Source organism: Podarcis melisellensis (assembly GCF_964234715.1).
Source record: "Podarcis melisellensis genome assembly, chromosome: 12".
NCBI lineage: Eukaryota > Metazoa > Chordata > Lepidosauria > Squamata > Lacertidae > Podarcis > Podarcis melisellensis.
Window position 1 is genome coordinate 28597202 of NC_138544.1, and position 17513 is coordinate 28614714.

At 41.8% G+C, this 17513-nt stretch overlaps 2 protein-coding genes across 2 annotated transcripts in view; one reads left to right on the forward strand and one right to left on the reverse strand.

The window, feature by feature from the left end:
* BZW2 (basic leucine zipper and W2 domains 2) overlaps positions 1-245 on the reverse strand; it is a 49329-nt gene extending 49084 nt beyond the window's left edge. The window contains exon 1 of the mRNA XM_081883358.1: positions 88-245. Coding sequence (XP_081739484.1) covers positions 88-203 — 116 coding nt within the window. The 5' untranslated portion in view covers positions 204-245. The remainder of the gene's footprint in view (positions 1-87) is intronic.
* A 353-nt stretch (positions 246-598) lies between these two features.
* Positions 599-16877, forward strand: ANKMY2 (ankyrin repeat and MYND domain containing 2). The gene is made up of 10 exons (XM_081883390.1): positions 599-794; positions 3742-3806; positions 7243-7381; positions 8988-9086; positions 10569-10729; positions 11926-12140; positions 14057-14192; positions 14853-14981; positions 15314-15455; positions 16203-16877. The coding sequence occupies exons 1-10, from the start codon at positions 728-730 to the stop codon at positions 16424-16426; spliced, it is 1377 nt and encodes a 458-aa protein (XP_081739516.1). The 5' UTR covers positions 599-727; the 3' UTR covers positions 16427-16877.
* The last annotated feature ends 636 nt before the right edge of the window (positions 16878-17513 follow it).

Below are 17513 nucleotides of genomic sequence, written 5' to 3' on the forward strand. Positions count from 1 at the left end.
TGTCTCCCTTCCTCCTGGACCCGCACCCTCTTTCCCACCCCCCCGACCTCGGCGCCTGCCCCTCTCCCCTCAACGTCAAGCTTTTACCTCTCTGGGGGAAGTGGCTCTTGTCTAAGGAGAAGAAGCAAAGAGACAACAGCAGCGGCAGCGCCTCCGCCACAAGCAGCAGCCACAGACAATGGAGAAGTGAAGGACGGACACATTAACACACACAGGCAGAGCGCCGGCTCAGGCCCCGCCTCCTTCCCCGCCCGGCCGCACCATTTTACCAGTGGGGGGAAAAAATAAAAATAAAGGCAATTGTGCATGTCCAGTTGGGCACTCTCCTGTCCACACGCGTTCCTCTTCTTTAGGCACCGTCCAAGCCGACTCCTTCGCCCCCCCCTCCCAGGCTGAGATGCTAACTGGGAGCGAGCGTCGCTTTGTTTCCTTATTCTATACACCCCCCTGTCTTTTGAGCGAGTGGTTTAACCCCCCCTTGTTTCTCACGGCAGCTCCGGGAGAGGAAGTTACAATGTCGCGAGCGGCGGGGATCCTGGCGCGGGCGTAGAGGGGGGATATCCGCTGGCCGGAGCGCGGCGGGGAGCGCGCCGAGGTTCCTTCTGCTCTGGCGGAGCAGCGGGGGCTGCCCTCATTTTTCTCCTCAGTGGAAGGAGGAGGGCGGCGGCGGGGAAGGTGCATGCGCGTGGCTGAGAGAGAGAGGAAGAACTAAGGCAGCCAGCGAGCTATGGCGTCTCTGAAGAGAGGGGACTTGAGCGAGGAGGAAAAGGAGTTGCTGGGAGTGATTGGGAAAGGTAAGGCGGGCAAGGGAAGTCTGGCTCCAGGCCGAGCCGAGAGGCCGAGTGACGCGTGTCGGCTGCCTTTAGAGTCTGTGCGACCGGGCCTTGCGCGTCGGGCCCGCGCTAATTGCGCAAGGAGGTTGCTTCTGGAGGGGGCTTTTTCCACAGGTTTTTGCTTCCTCGCCTTCTCTCCTGTGCTTTGACCGGGCGCTGCTCCCTGTGACTGTTGCACGCCGGCTGCTTTTTTTATCAGATCGTGCATATTTTCTTGCAAAATAAGCAATAATAATAATAATAGTCTTCTGAAGACTTGCAATGAGAAATTTTCTATCTTTCTATATTTATTTAAATTTTGAGTCATTCTGTAATGAGTGTAATTAGAATTGGGAAACATGTAAATGGCAATGATATAAAGGTTAATTTTGAAAGCCATGAGGCGGGAGGAGAGGAAGTCGATAGGCTCTAAGAGCCAGGGCGGGATAGTGGATAAAGATGATGTGAAGGTTGTATAATATTAAATGGAATATATATATATATATATATATATATATATATATATATATAATTTATTTATCTATACCCCGCCCATCTGGCTGGGTTTCCCCAGCCACTCTGGGTGGCTTCCAAAAGAACACTGAAAACATGATAAATGATCAAACATTTAAAAACTTCCCTAAACAGGGCTGCAGTAGTGAGACAAGGGACTCTGTTTCTTTTTATCCCATTTACCCCTTCTTCCAAGGAGTTCATATGATTCAACATGTTTCTTTCTCCTGATCTCCTCCTCCCCACTCCCCACCCTGTTTTATTTTCACAACCAACCTGCAAGGTAGGGCTAGGGAGACGGACTGGGCCGAGGTGCCAACTTGAATAAAATATTGGAGGGTCCAGATAAGCTCCGCATGATCAGTCACAAGACATGGCATACACACAACATTTGAATGGCAATGCCCGTGGGGGGGCAGCCTCCTCAAATATTTTATTGGAGGGGGGGCAAAAGGACTTCGGCCCTTAAGAGTTGGCTGCTATGGCCTGGGTCAAGGTCATCTGGTGAGTCTTATGTTTGAGTAAATATTTTAATGAGCTCTACCTACATACCACACATTTCTAGCACACCCACCCACCCAAGAATCTTGTGAACTGGAGTTTACGGGTGTTGGGAATTATAAGTTAGGGGGTTACTTTAAATTCACAGTGTGTACTCAATAGTTGCATTCAAGGAAAGTCTCACTGTGGAGTGCAGAGAGGAGTAAGGCAGACTGCAGTGACTGGTGTAAAAATCAACACTTTGCTAGCTGTCATACTATTCCAGAGGTAGGGCAGACCTTGTCAGCAGCTGCTCCTAAGCAGCACTTTTGTTGCAGCAGCAGCAGCAGGACATGGAAAGTTATTTCCCTTCCTTTGCTGGAGTACATGCTTCTTCTATAAAAGTGTTAACTGGCAGATGGAGGTAATATGCCTTTCAGATTACCCCCTTATTTTGGAGGTGGCTGTTTTGTTTACTAATGGGTGAGGTGTTGGCACCAAAACTTCCAAGTTGTTGGCAGGTTGTTGTTTCCTTTGGATGTGATCTTTGTATTGTAAAGGTCACGTGACTTCAGAGCCTGTTATCACAACTAACTTAGTGTGAGAGCCGCCACTCATGCCACCTGCAAGTTGCTGGTATTGGGGATGGAGGCAGCCACATGATGCACACAAAACTGCATGTGATAGATTTAGTTGAATGCTACTTTATTCAGTCATAGTGCTTTATCTATTCATGGAAATAATGCCTTGCCTTTTTGCAATGCTTCTTGAATGTCAGCTTCTGGGAATCACTAGCAGGGGAACAATGTAATGTGTTCTTTTCTGCGTACGGAAGTAGCTACTGAGATTCTTTACACATAGCGCTAGTCAAACTGTGGCTTAGCACAGAAAAGAGGGTTCCCAGAGCAGAGATTTCAGCCATTGCATTTTGCAAACTGCAGCCATGTTTTGTTTTTGGTTTCATAACTCATGGTTTGTCTGGAGTGGGACAAACCACAAACCCATGGTTGGATGGCATGCTAAACTAAATCACGGCTTAGCTCATGGCAGCAGGGCAGCAGCAGGACCAGAAGACAAGCAAAGTAGCATCATCCCCATCATCATCATTATTATAAATTTCCATTCTACCCTTCATCTGAGGCTCACAGGACGGTTTACTATAAACACATAAATACCTAACATAGTAAACAAACAAAAACATTGCACCCTAATAACCTCTCTAAGAACCCACACATTTACACTAAGCCGTGCATAGGCAAACACTGCCCTCCAGATGTTTTGGGACTACAATTCCCATCATCACTGACCACTGGTCCTGTTAGCTAGGGATCATGGGAGTTGTAGCCCCAAAACATCTGGAGGTCCGAGTTTGCCTATGCCTGCACTAAGCCATACTTTAGCTTAGCATTGCATGTGAATAGAATAAATGTTTGCTTTTGTTTGTTATTTATTCATTAAATCTCCATACCGCACTTCATCCGAGGATCACAGGGCAGTTTACAATATAAAAACACCAAAACATCACAACGTAGTAACAAACAAAAACAATAACCCCCATTCTGAAAATAATTTGACGAAAGTGTTGATTTGGGGCAGTAAGCCATACAATGTTGTTACAATATGTGTGGTAGGGCAAATGTTTGACAGGTGTTTCATACTTCATCATGGCAGAATTTTATGATTCCATGATTCGTAGTGAGGAGTTCAGGCTGAAATCCTCATTCAGCCCTGAGATTTACTGGATGGGCTTGGGTCAGTCATGATTTCTCAGCCTAGCTTGTCTCAAAAGGTAATAAGGGGAGGAAGAGATAAGAGCTACATAAGTTACCATGGTCTCCTTGGAGGAAGCATGGGATACAAATGTAACAAATTATTAGATTCACTGTATTGATTTTCTGTTTAACAGTAGACTTCACAAACTCTTCCTCTCCCTTAGGAAGCCCTGAAGAAGCTGCACGACTGCTTGGCAGTAAGAATGTCCGTGTGAATTGTTTGGATGAGGTAAAAGACTTGACTCAAAATATGTGTCTAGATTGGGTAGAGTCAAATTAAAGAAACATTGGGAATTCAAAGGCTGGCAGATTTCTATAAGCAAAATAATACTTATCAAGGAAACCTGTTTAACATACTGGAATCAGAAAGTATCCCTTGAGTATACTGGAAAATGATTACTGTCGAGCAAGTATTCAGTATTCCCTGATAAAAATGAACTAGTGTAATATGCCTGAACAGATATAATATGCAGATTTTTTTGGACCTGAATTAGCCTCTTTGATTTTTCAAAGTAAGCTCATGCTTTTTTAAAAAATAAGAAATCCTCTATTTCTGATAGAAAAGCGACCTGAACTTTTGTTAATGTCAGATTTATTTATCATCTTCTGAGATTACATATTTGAAACCTCAACTTTCCCAAGGCCTTATGATGGATTGAGGGGTGAAAGCAACATATTACATAACTGAATATTTCACAAACATAGTGGGCTGTTTTAAAAATGTAGTTGCAAAAGGCTGTTTCTGTTTGCCTTTTTTTTGCAGGCAGGGGGAAGGGTCAAAGGTGAGTCTATCAAAAGTGTTACTGTGGGAAAAAGCGTACAGTGTATTTTCAGATCAACTTCCTCATGGGAATATATACCATAACACATTTTGTGCTTTTGCAACTAACTTCTTGCAAAATGGCCGGAATCCAGTGCAGAGTCAATGGGTTAAGTCTGTCTCATATCATGCTGGATTTTGACTGTTGTCCCTGTAGGTTTTTGATTTGATTTGATTTTTTTAGTGAAATAGTTCATCTTGGCAGGAGCTGTTCAGCTCAGTGGCGTAGCGTGGGTTGTCAGCACCCGGGGCAAGGCAAGTAATTTGCGCCCCCTAACCCTAACCCCCAGATGTTGCGCCCGGTGCGGCCGGCCCCCCCTGCACCCCCCACGCTACGCCACTGGTTCAGCTGTAGAATTTTCCTAGGAAAGTGTTTCCCATATCATCCAGAAAACCTGCTTCATCACCACTTAATGCAGTACCTGGAAAAAAAAGTATTCAGTTTCATAACCAGACAGGTTCCACAGTGAGTCCCTTGTGGAATATCTTTTCTCTAGTTTAGAGGGAAATACTCTGCAAAGCTGCTGGTCTGTTTAATATGCAGTGGGAAATGTTGCCCTGTCGGGAGGGGGCGCAGTATATCTAATGTTCTGTAAATGGGGCAGTTGCTGCATTTGATCCCTGTAACGTTGTCATGGGATGGGGCATGTGGATCCATTCTGGACTCAGTATTGAATGTCCTTCAGATGAATCAGATTTATAAGAACTACTACTATGACACTTTAAGAACTGTTGAACAAGTTAGCTTGTTCTCAACTTCTTTATCCCCCTTTCCTCTTTTGTGTCATGTCATTTTCATAGAACTATAGAGTTGAAAGGGACCCCCAAGGGTCATCTAGTCCAACTCCCTGCAATGCAGGAATCTCAGCTAAAGCATCCATGACAAATAGCCATCCAACCTCTGAATTAAAACCTCTGAGGAAGTAGAGTCCACAACTCAGGGAGCCTGTTCCACTGTCAAACAGCTCTTATGGTCAGAAAGTTTCCCCCCCCCTAACGTTTAGTCAGGATCTCCTTTCTTATAACTTGAAGACCTTGGTTCGAATTCTACCCTCTGTAGCAGGAGAAAAAGAGCTTGTTCCCTCTTCCATGTGACTTTTGATTTCAAGTCTGCCGGCAGGGATGGTTTTATTCCTCTTCATCTGAATCCAGCTCACTATATGATGAGGCACTCACTTTGTGGTTTCTTCATATTGGTTGTCTACATGTTGTTTGTATAGCATCATGTTCCGTCTTCCAGTTACTTGGCTTTTCCCTCCACTTCTGAGATTATTTTTGAAATGTTTTCCAGACGTGATGTATAATGTGTGAGTTGGCTCTCTTATATAGCTGTGAGGCCAGGTGGTTATCTTTTTTATTAATCCTCATTATCAATTCGTAGGGAGCGGAATAAGGCAGAAAAAAGGGCACCACTCTAGAGTTGGCTTCCAGTACAGGTGGTCTGTACAAATACCTCATTGCTCCTTAATGCGCAAAATTTCATCCCACTATTTGAAATATATTTTCAGCATTTGGAAGACTCATGTGTATAATTTGAACAAGTCTCCCTGAATTTAAGCATTTTAATCTCTTTAGAAAAGAACACAAAGCAAAGGGAGCTGCTGGAAATGAGAAACAATGGAAGGCAGAGGTCCTAAATGCCACTGTTCATTTCTGGCTTAACAAATGTATGATTCATAACATAGAGTGTGTGTGAACTGCTGCTTAAAATGACAGGTTTTTCACCAGTGCCTGCAGCTAAAGAAACTACCCAAAACTGGTAATGATCTATCTCTCCCACGTGGCTTCCCAAATATAAAACTTGCCTATTATATAAATTGCCATACTGCAAACTCAAATATAAAGAGGTCCTTTGCAGGTCTCCCTGCTTGCAGCTGTTACTCTTCTCAGAGAATTGTGTGGTTTCCCACCAAATTAGACATGTTGTTAATTGTATGAAAGCAACTGATGTGCACATTTTTTTTAAAAAAACAAATCTTACTAATACTTTTATTAATACTTCAGATTATTATTAGAATAGTTGCCTAGGAATTAAAAGCTTAAACGCTTCAGTGTTCATTCTAACCCCCCCCCTTTTAAAAATCTAAAGAAATATTTATTATCGATGCTTTGCAATTTTATTGCCCCCAGTACAAGGGGGCTCTATTATTCGCTGATACACCAAGTCATACTAGCTACTCCAAAAGCAAAACTGAAAAGCTTTTCATAAATATAGTCATTAGTATAATTTTTATAAGTATTGATGGGTGTGCGGAGTGGGGAAGAATTGCAGTTGCCCACAAAGAAAGGCATGCAATGGTAGCTGAAGTTTCCTTCTCATTAGCAGCTTACATTGAAGCTGGATTTGTACAAAGGTATCCTCTGCTAAATTGGAGACGTAGTTGGTTTTCTAAAAGCTGGATTTTGTTGAAAGAATATATAGTTAAAGAGTATTCAAATGTAGCAAAGTGAACATCAAAAAGGCTATACCATGGGTAGGCAAACTAAGGCCTGGGGGCCGGATCCGGCCCAATTGCCTTCTAAATCCGGCCCACAGACAGTCCAGGAATCAGCGTGTTTTTACATGAGTAGAATGTGTCCTTTGATTTAAAATGCATCTCTGGGTTATTTGTGGAGCATAGGAATTTGTTCTCCCCCCCCCTTCAAAATATAGTCCGGCCCCCCACAAAGTCTGAGGGACAATGGACCGGCCCCCTGCCGAAAACGTTTTCTGACCCCTGAGCTATACTATATTTGGAGTGCTATCTTTTCATTTTAGAAGCGTAGCTTGCTTGTGTTTAAATACTACTGGAGAAGAACAAACAGATATATTTGAAGGTCCTGTATTTATTTCTTCTTTCCATAGCATGGCATGACTCCTCTGATGCATGCGGCATACAAAGGGAAAGTTGAGATGTGCAAACTGTTGTTGCGGCATGGGGCTGATGTTAACTGCAACGAGCATGAACACGGATATACGGCTCTGATGTTTGCTGGGCTCTCAGGTATCTATGAGGTTTTCCCCGTTGTTAATTACATCTGCTTCTTCGTGCAGATAAAGGATTCCTTCGTGTCTTTGTGTAGGCGGATTTTATATCTTTTGTTAAAGGATGATGTGTTAGAGGTAAGGTCTACATCTACTTTATAGGCAAGATTGCTATTCTTTTCTTAACCAAATACTGTTTTTATTGGAAGCCACTGGTAGTCTTTTAATGGGAAATTGGGATAGAATTAATAGCTAATCAGACAACTCTGAGGACCCAGTTTTGCTCTTAGATATCTATTTCACCCTCTGGACCTCTCATGGAGGAGGCACTTGAAGAAGGGCCTCAGATGGTGATTGCAGGGTCTGGGTCAGTTCATATGGAGAGAGGCAGTCCTTGAGCCATTTAAGGTGTTACAGGTATAGCAGAGTACAGTATTTATATTGTGTGTGCATATTAATTGTCAGGCTTTTTCTTTGTTCTTTAAACCAATAAAATTAAACATCAGCCATCCAGGTGTTGTTCTTGGGCTTTGCTGGAATGCGCCCTTAAAAGGTAACATCTTTCAGGGTCTATTAAATCTCTCTCTCTCTCTCTCTCTCTCTCTCTCTCTCGCAAAAGGTAGAAGCAGGAATAGCAAACAATATTTGTGAATGCATATATCAGATTGTGGGAGTAAGAAGGCCTCTCTCCTCTGAGGGGAAAGAGCCAGTGAAAGCGTTGAAGGAATAATAACGTGAAAGGAAATGCCAGCAGGAATTATTAAAATAACATGAGGGAAAGGAAGGAAGGAAGGAGATAAGAGAGGAAAGTCGTTATGAGAGGAAGAAGTGAATGTGAAAGGACCATGGAGGAGAGGAGGAAAGAAACTGGTGTTTTTCTCTTGGGGTGCGGAATACAGTAAAAGAAATTACAGGATATGTGCAAAAAGTAGTTTGAGAGGCATCAGTGGGTGGAAAGGGGAAATATAAAATAATGTGCTTTTCACCTAGAGCCTCTGGGTTAGAAAATTCTGCCTAAAATCAGGAGGCTGAGTCATAATACTTCCAGGGCACATATATGAAATTAGCTCATGGAAAGCTAAGCTATGGAACTCCTTACTGCAAAAAAATTAGAAATTTCCAAAGATGGATTAGATGACAGCAGAAAGTGATGCCACTGGGGAAGGCTAGTGCAGCCATCAGGCCTTGGTGCAGAATCTATTCATACTGGCAAGACAGAGGGTTGGGTGAAACCTTGAGAAAGCAAATGGCATCTTCATTTCCAGCTACTGGGGATGAGTAAGACTGTAGCTCTGTGGAAAAGCACCTTCTTCACTTGCAGAAAGACCCAGGCTTAATCCGTGGTGTCTCCAGATGGGGCTGAGAAAGACCTGTGTCTGGAAACTTGGAAGAGCTGCTGCCGGTCTGTGTAGACAGTATTCATCTCAGCCAGATGAAGCACTTGTCTGACTCCGTATAAAGCAGCTCCCCATTTTCTAAATGCCTTAAACAGAAGATTTACGAGGGATTAAATGTTTTAATGTCTGGGGGGGGGGGAGATCCACCAGAAAACCTTATATGGCTGAAACTTTTATACAGACTCATTATGAGAAATCTAAATGAAAGCTGTTCTCTTCCGTGTTTAGGCAACAAGGAAATTACGTGGATGATGTTGGAGGCTGGAGCAGACACAGATGTCGTGAACTCAGTGGGAAGGACAGCAGCACAGATGGCTGCCTTTGTGGGTAAATGGAGCGGCCATTTTGAATTACCCTTCATGAAGTCTAGGGCGGGAAACCTGTGACCTTCCAACTGTTGCTGGATTTTGACTCCATCATCCCTGACTATTGGCTGTGCTGCCTGGGGCAGATGGAAGATACAGCCCAACAACAAGTGGATTGCCGCAGGTTTCCCACCCCTCCATCAAGGCTCTGAGAAGATTGAGATTGATTTGACTTAATGTTTATTGGCAACGGAGTGCTCAGTACCAGGTTCTTAACTAACTCAAGGGGAAGACATTTAAAAAATATTCATTGGGTGATTGCTGCTTTTCTCAAATTGCTCTCTAACATTAGTTGACTGCAGGAGGGGGGAATTTTGAATTCATAATTAGGAAAGAAATCTGCTCTATTTTGAACTCAACCATCTGATTTTCGGTAAAAATCTGAGTCCAGCTCAAAAATGTGTTTAGCTCCATTTGTGGCCAGCCTTCCCTGTCATTCCCCTTGCTGACTTCCCCCTTTCTTTGAGAAGGAAGATTTTAACTAGCAGCAGGGAGGAGTTTGCTAGATAGGAGTAGCCTCTGTGAGCTGATAACTGTATGTAAATATATATTTAAATAAATAAATGGTGGTGCTCTTTGAGCTGTATTTCCTTTTAAGTATAGACTATGAAGAAGAAGAAAATATTTTTGTTTGTTTTTCCTGGCAAAGGGGTTGGAAGGATTGATGAGGAGAGACCTTTTACCCAATTTTTTTTTAAGTGTTCTAAAGTCAAGTCTTTTGATGATTACAGAAAAAAACAAAAACCAGACACAAAGAGGATTGCGAGACAAGGAGACTAGTGGATCCAGTCAAAAGACTTACCACTTTATTGCAGGAATCTGCTTACAATTTGAGGGAAATTACACCCACATATCACATCCACTACATCTGAACAATCAGTACTTAGTCAGAGATTCAGTCACTGTAATTGCCAGTCTGCATTGGAAGCTTTGCAATCATTGTTTCTAAAATAATAAAAAAACCTATTAACGAGGTGTAATCACTAAGCATTCTACCACTGGCTGAAAGGTGAGCCAGCGTCAATCATGCAATCTCATATGAGCTGCTTTGAAATGTCATGTAATGTCATATCTTCCAGAAAAATTAAATTTTTGACTTGTTAGCAGCACCATTTTTATATTTAGTTCGTGCAGTGAACTAAAACAAACTTATAAAAGTGGGAATAACTTTAGAACTGTTTCATAATGTGTCTTAAAAGCTGCTTTGCCCATCAGATCCTAAGTTCTCTGAATAGGTGAGTTAGTTTCATTCTGTAAACTTCATATTACATATAGGCCTTGAGCCTTGAAATATTGCCTCTGTGTGAAGCTATTTCCATTTAGTTCCACAGTGGTTTATTAGCATAGTACTTCCTCTAAATGGTGAACAACCTCTGTGATTTGTGCTTCATGTGTGAAATAATTGTTCTTCATCTTCATAAAAGATGCACCATTCTCTTTTTAGGTCAACATGACTGTGTCACTGTTATCAACAACTTCTTTCCCCGAGAAAGGTTGGATTACTATACAAAACCACAAGGACTTGACAAAGAACCCAAACTGCCAGTCAAGTTAGCTGGACCTCTGCATAAGATCATTACAACTACCAATTTGCATCCTGTTAAGGTAGAGTGTTCATATTTTGGCTTATCCTTCAGGCATACTTGTCAAATAACTTACAACCTTGTTGAGGTCGGTCCTCTAAGAAAAAATATTTGGCCTATGGAGTTGTGTGGCAAAATTTGGCCAGCAGCTAATTTATGATTCTGAGCTTATTCTTGATATCCCATAGTCCTGGCCTGCTCATGGGGGCTTTAGTACCTCATTCTCAAATGGAGAGATATTTATTGTAAAATAGTCCCTAACATGAAACACTCAAAGGTTAGCACACTGAAGATCATTGTACTCAAGTATATACACCTTAAGATTAGCATAGTAGTCTTCAACTTTTTGAGATCCAGGACATACTTTTAGCTCAAACAGACATTTGGGAGCCCATTTCTTAATCATATATTTGTACAATGGTAATGTTGCTGCTATGACCCACCTTAGACTAGGTCACAACATAGTAGTGTGAATCAACACACTAGTTAAAGACCAGTGATTTAGCAGAAGCAAGACAGCGTCTCATAAGGACTTGCATGCAAAAGAAGAGCTGAAATCTACTTGTGTGACACTCATCTCTGTTATCAGTTTCTGTGAAACCCTGTAGTTTCAGAAAGGGCCTGATGCTTGTAGCTGGAAGCTACAAGTGAGACTTGCAACAAAAAATAGCTGTGTGAGTTGCTACAGTTCAGAATTCAAACAACTCCATTCCATTCCCTGTCTGAAACAGTTGTCAGCATTCCAAGGCCTACTTGGCTTGTTTGGTCCTTGTTGGGCTGTTTTGTGGGTTCCTGTGGGTTTTGTGGCTTAGGGGATTTTTTGGTACTTCTCCAAAACTTGGGGGTTCCCCCCACTCTGCTGATACTTCCCTCCCGTACATAGGTGTTTTTTGCTACATAAGCAATGTCACTTAACACCCTGAACCTTGGAAATAAGAGACGGTTATGATGTTCAGTTGCTTGATCAAAGATGCATTCATTTTGTATGACTATCACTTCCTGTAATCAGTATTGCATGCATTGTGGACACTAAAATGGGTCAGTCATATTCCCAATGTGATCCACCTATGGCATGGCAAGTTTCTTAGGTAATATAGCTTATTTAAGAAGATAAAAAAGCAAGAAGTCCTGTTAATATGAGCACTTAAAAATTACCTATTGATTCTGTTTTAAATCATCTATCCAGGAAAGATAACTCTTGTTAATCTTTTCCTATAGATTGTGCTGCTAGTGAAAGAAAACCCTCTCTTAGCAGAAGTTGAAGCAATGCAGAAATGCTACAGAGTGCTGGATCTGATTTGCGAGAAGTGTATGAAGCAGAGAGAGATGAATGAAGTCCTGGCAATAAAAATGCACTACATTAGCTGTATTTTCCAGAAATGCATCCTCTTCCTTAAGGAGCGAGAGGATAAATTGGATGGATTAATCAAAAGGTATGATCCCCATCATGAATGACATTTAATGCATGCAGAAAAGCATTTGTGTTCATTTCTTGCCAAGTAAAGACAGACTGCTTACCTTGAAAGGTAAAATGAATGGTTTGCTGCTCGGTTTCCTTCAAATCCCCATGCTATCTACAGCTAGATGGATATTCTCCATAGTTATCTACATTAGTTAAGCCATTAGTTTGAGGAAAGGGACAAAAAAAATATGCATTTTTTGAGATGCGTACACAACCGCCTTCTGATATATCAATATCAGAAGGCGGTTGTGTATGCATCTCAAAAGATGCATATTTTTTTTGTCCCTTTCCTCAAACTAATATATTAATCCTATATATTAATCCTACCCGTGAGGAAGGGATTCTGCTCATCTCTCCTTCTTCCTCTCTTCTTGATCCTCCTTCCCTGGGCTCTTCTTCTGTGTCTCTTTTATGCTAGACCAAGATTATTTTTTAATCTTTGCTGAGGCCTTTTAATCTGCTATCGTGTTTAAAGATCTGAGGATGCTGCTGATTCTTTTTAGGCTGTTCTGCTATAACAGCAGTAATTCATTTTTTATTATTATTGCAGTAATTCACACTGATGGACAGGATAATTAAGTAAAAGGCGCTATGACCTGGTTCACATGGCACAAGAAGCCAAGCAAGCTTTGGCTATAGCTTTTGGTTAGTGAGGACACAGTGTAACCACGAGCTCAGGTCTGGACGATATGCTAAGCCAAAGCTTGGTTTAGTTCCGTGCAATGTTGTGGGAGCGAAAAGGACTTGAGAGGAGTAAAGTGGCTACAATGTCCTCTCAAGGTACCCACATGTCAGTTGGGAATCTTAGGTGAGATACCCTGCAGTGGAAGTTGCTCTCAGTACCAGTCATTACATGGAAGGAGCGTAAGATCCAGTTGGTTTATTGTTGCAGAAGGTAAGGCCTAGTTAAATCGTTCTGGGGATAGGTATATACAGCAGTAGGCTTTTGCAGCCATTGATACATACAGTGAAAAAGTATATCCGTTGCTCCAAATAAACCAGCAATTCAAGACATGACACTGGATAAGTAACACCAACATACTGAGGAAATGATTGAGATATTGCTAAGCTGACATGCATTAATCACAGATATGGTCAGGGCACTGGGGAGTTACCATAGCAGCTGGCTTGGCTGCCTTGCACCTGCAATTACCTCATCCATGGGGTGATTTACGCTCATGCCCAGTTACTCCAACCATGTTCATATGTTCCCAATAGCCCATAGTTTAGCTTACCATGTTGCATGAATCAAGTCTATATTTCAGTTGCCCTCAACCTTCGTTGTAGGGCAAGAGTATCATTAACTGCCGAAACGTTATTGTGAAATCTCAGAGCTGAAAGATATAGATACATATTTTAAGTGTTGCACACAGAAAGTTTGTGCATTAGCATTTTTCTCTATTATGCTGTGGGCATGTAGTTCAAATATTAAAATCTTGGCCTATGTGATGCGCCATAAATAACAATAAAACAATGAACAGGGTGGTGGTACAATGACCACTGCAACCAACAGAATCAACACCAGTGGTTTGAGCACTGAACCACTGTTATATCACAAGTGGACTCTTTATTACTGCATTTGCAATTGTTCAAGATAAAATCTGTTTTGGAAAAAGAAGAAATGAGCACTGAACCGCTGATATATTACAAGCGAGCTCTTTATTTACTGTGTTTGCTATTGTTTAAGATAAAACATATTTGGGAAAGAAACTACTTTTGCCATTTTTATGTATGTTTATTGTTTGTTTACAGACAGTTGCCTTGGTGATATTATCTTGTGTTGATTGCACCGTAAGGCAGGCATGGCAACTACAAATAAAGCAAAGTGATTGCCCAATAGGATTGGCATGAGTTTTTTCCATTCATCTTTTGCTTTAATCTTTCCAGCCTATTAAAAGGCAGAGATGCAGATGGTTTCCCAGTATTTCAAGAGAAGTTCATCCGAGAATGCATTCGAAAATTTCCTTACTGTGAAGCAACCTTGCTCCAGCAGCTTGTGAGAAGCATTGCCCCAGTTGAAATTGTGAGTGTCTCTAGTTTAATAGCTTCTCTTTCTTTGGCAGAACATTTGAAACCCCCAAGATACCTTCTTAGCTTTATAGGAGAGGAAAGGAGGGGGTATCATGTGCTGCTGAGGATACAGGCAGAAACATAATCTTTCCTTTTCCAAAACCCTGACTGGGGTGGGGTGGGGGGAATTTACCTCTTCTGCCACACTGAGCTTCAGAGGAGGCAAAAGCAGCATAAGAGACAATGTGCCTTTGTCCACTCTAAAGTCTAGTGTAATAGGAATCCCCTCTTTCTTCTTCTCTTCTCAAAACACTATGCATGCCAGGAAACTCAGATATAAGTGGCAACAAGCCAAAGCTTATGCATCCCTGAATTGATTTTCATTCCCATTTTGCAAATAATCTCAACAATGTCTCCACCATTATACTTTACGTTGGAACGGTCTGCAAAGTTAAATCTCTGGAGAGTGGAAGGATAATTTCCCTGCTTCCCTCCATATGCTGGGCTAAGATCTTGCATTTAAGAGCAGTGCAAAAGTACTAAAGTGTACATTGAAAATTTGCAGATTCCCCCCCCCCCCATATCTGCATTAGTGTTGTAGCTGCAGGCTTCTCATTGGCTGGGGGAGGGTGTATGTTTGCAATGACTTAACTGTCTTTATCTTTTCCCCCAGGGCTCTGATCCTACAGCTTTCTCTGTACTGACACAAGCAGTTACTGGCCAAGTGGGCTTTGTGGATGCTGAGTTTTGTACAACATGTGGGGGGAAAGGTGCAGCCAAAAGATGTTCCGTATGCAAAATGGTAAGAATCTGCAGGTAAATACCACTGACTGAGATTCCAGCAAGAGATTTCAACTGTTCCTGTATCTGGAGACTGTTCCTTTATAGGAGCAGCATAGATGTTTCAGGTGCTAGATCTTGGAACTCCTAAAGTGAAAGTGAACAAATAGCTGTTCCTAGTTGCACAAGTCAACAGAAACAAACTATTTGTTGTTCTTAAAATAAGCCAGCTATTGCAAGTTTTAGATTTCCAGTTTTCCATATAGAAATGAATGGGTGCCTTATACAACCTGGATGATTCAAATGCAAGCCCATCCTTTTTGTGCATTGAGGCATGGCTTGTTTCATTTGCAGGTGATCTACTGTGATCAAGGCTGCCAGAAAATGCACTGGTTTACACACAAGAAAGTATGCAAGACATTAAAGGAAGCCCACGAGAAGCTGGAGTTGGAGGCTGCCAAAGCAAAGAAACAGCAAGAAGCAAAGCAAAAGAGAGGTTGGCACACATCATTGTCATTGCAACAGCTTTCATGTTTGTGGCCAAATTAGAGCAGAGATGTTTTCTAAGCAATGCTAAGAATCATGCAACACCTAACTACTCACTGTTTTCTTAAACAACAGGTGGGAGAACAGTGGCAATCCAGATGTTGGGCTTGCAACACTCATCAGATTATTTTGTTTGTCAAGGAGGTTATTAATTTTCTAAACAAAAACAAAGCATTGGCCATGCTGGCTTTGGTTAAAGATAAATGAGGTTCATTCCTCTTCCTCCAGATCTGTTAGGATTGCACTGTCAATAAGGAGCCCCTAACAACATCTTTATAGAAGGACATCCTACAGAGTTAAGTGGGGATTTCTTCCCTCTAAATGCGAGTTAGGATTGCAGCCATAGAAATGCACATCACATGCACTCCCTATTCTCATGGATTAGCAGCAACCTGCCCCCTAAACTCAACGTACTGTTTCGGAACAGCTGAGCTTGCCTGTGCTCTGTAACAAGCAGCTGCTTTCTGAAACTGCCCATGGAATCATAGTTTGGTTAATTTTGTTCTCTGAGCCATTTTAACTTCTATTCCTGGTTTGATTAGTTATTACAAAATAGCTTCTAATACTAGCGTTAGTTTCTGGGATGAAGGAGCCAGTGTTGCTTGTGGGAGTAAGTATGTATGTATTTATGTGTGTATGTATGTATTGCTGCACATTGCAATATATGCATTTCCCACGCCCTGTGTTTCTCCTCTAGAGGCAACACGTGCAGCAGAATCTGCTTTAACAAGTGAAGAGCAGTCAGCCTCTGAACCAGGAGACAGTAAAGAAGAGGACCTCAAATGCGTGGGAGACAGAACTGAGGAGATAGTTCCTAAAAAGGAGGTGCCTGCACTGTCCCCTCAGGATGACAAGGCCCTTGAAGGAGAGACTAGTCTAGCAGACATCACGGTTGAAAGAGCTCATGAGACTGAGGAGTGACAAACACTGGAGAGCCCAAGGCTTTATGAAGGATTTCCTCTAGACCACAACATCGGGATATGCAAGTCAATGGAATGCAGTTATAATGCTCACTCTTGACATATGCTGTGATCCAGCATATGTCAACTTATTTGTCCTGTGTAACTACATCGCATCATCCTAGACTGTGATGACAAGAGCTGAACCATCCGATCAAAACTGTAAGAGCATACCCATCTGCCTTCATACCTGCACAAAGCGTAGAAGACTTAAAAGGTGTCTTGAGAAGAGGGCCATTTGCTAGCAAAATTTTAAAAAATATCTTAGACTTCAGTGCAATAAAGCGCTTGGTCATGATACTGTTAGATCATAAGGGGTGCAACCATCTAAAAGTTAAGTTTTTCTGGCTACAGGTTTTGAAAGCCAGTACTGCTACCAGTCTGTTTTCATTAAACAAAATCCTGCTCATCTACGTTGGCTTTACTTCCTTGAACTTTCTCTTTCCACTTAAGTGGCTCAATGATTAAGAACACATCATAGCGTAAAAATATTAGTGTTCCCCAGGAAAATAGGCTCCCAGCATTTTGCTACACTTTTATAAGATACATCACGATTTTGTTTGTACTTAGCATCACTAATCTTTAAGTACCAATAGGTAGAGCATGAAGGGTCCACTCCAGTTGGATTGGGAGTGTGTGCAAATGTAAGGAGGAAGGGTTGTTGACCTGGGTCCAGTTATTCCAAATACTTGCAAGCTTTAGGGGAGAGTAGCGGAAACACTGAATCACATACTGAGGTGTTGCAACCAAGTGTCCATTTCCTACTAGAGAAACAGGATGAAATTATACAGAATGAGTTGGGTAAAGCATTAGACTTAAAAATAAAAATAAAAATGTATTATTTATACCCCACCCATCTAACTGGGTTGCCCCAGCCACTCTAGGCGGCTTCCAACAAATTATAAAACCACAGTAAAACATCAGACATTAAAAACATCCCTATACAGAGCTGCTGTATATCTGATCTTCTTAAAGTCAGATACTTGATTGTGTCCTTTATATCTGATGGATGTCAAGGAAATCTTAGGCAGTGTATAGAATTTGTATAT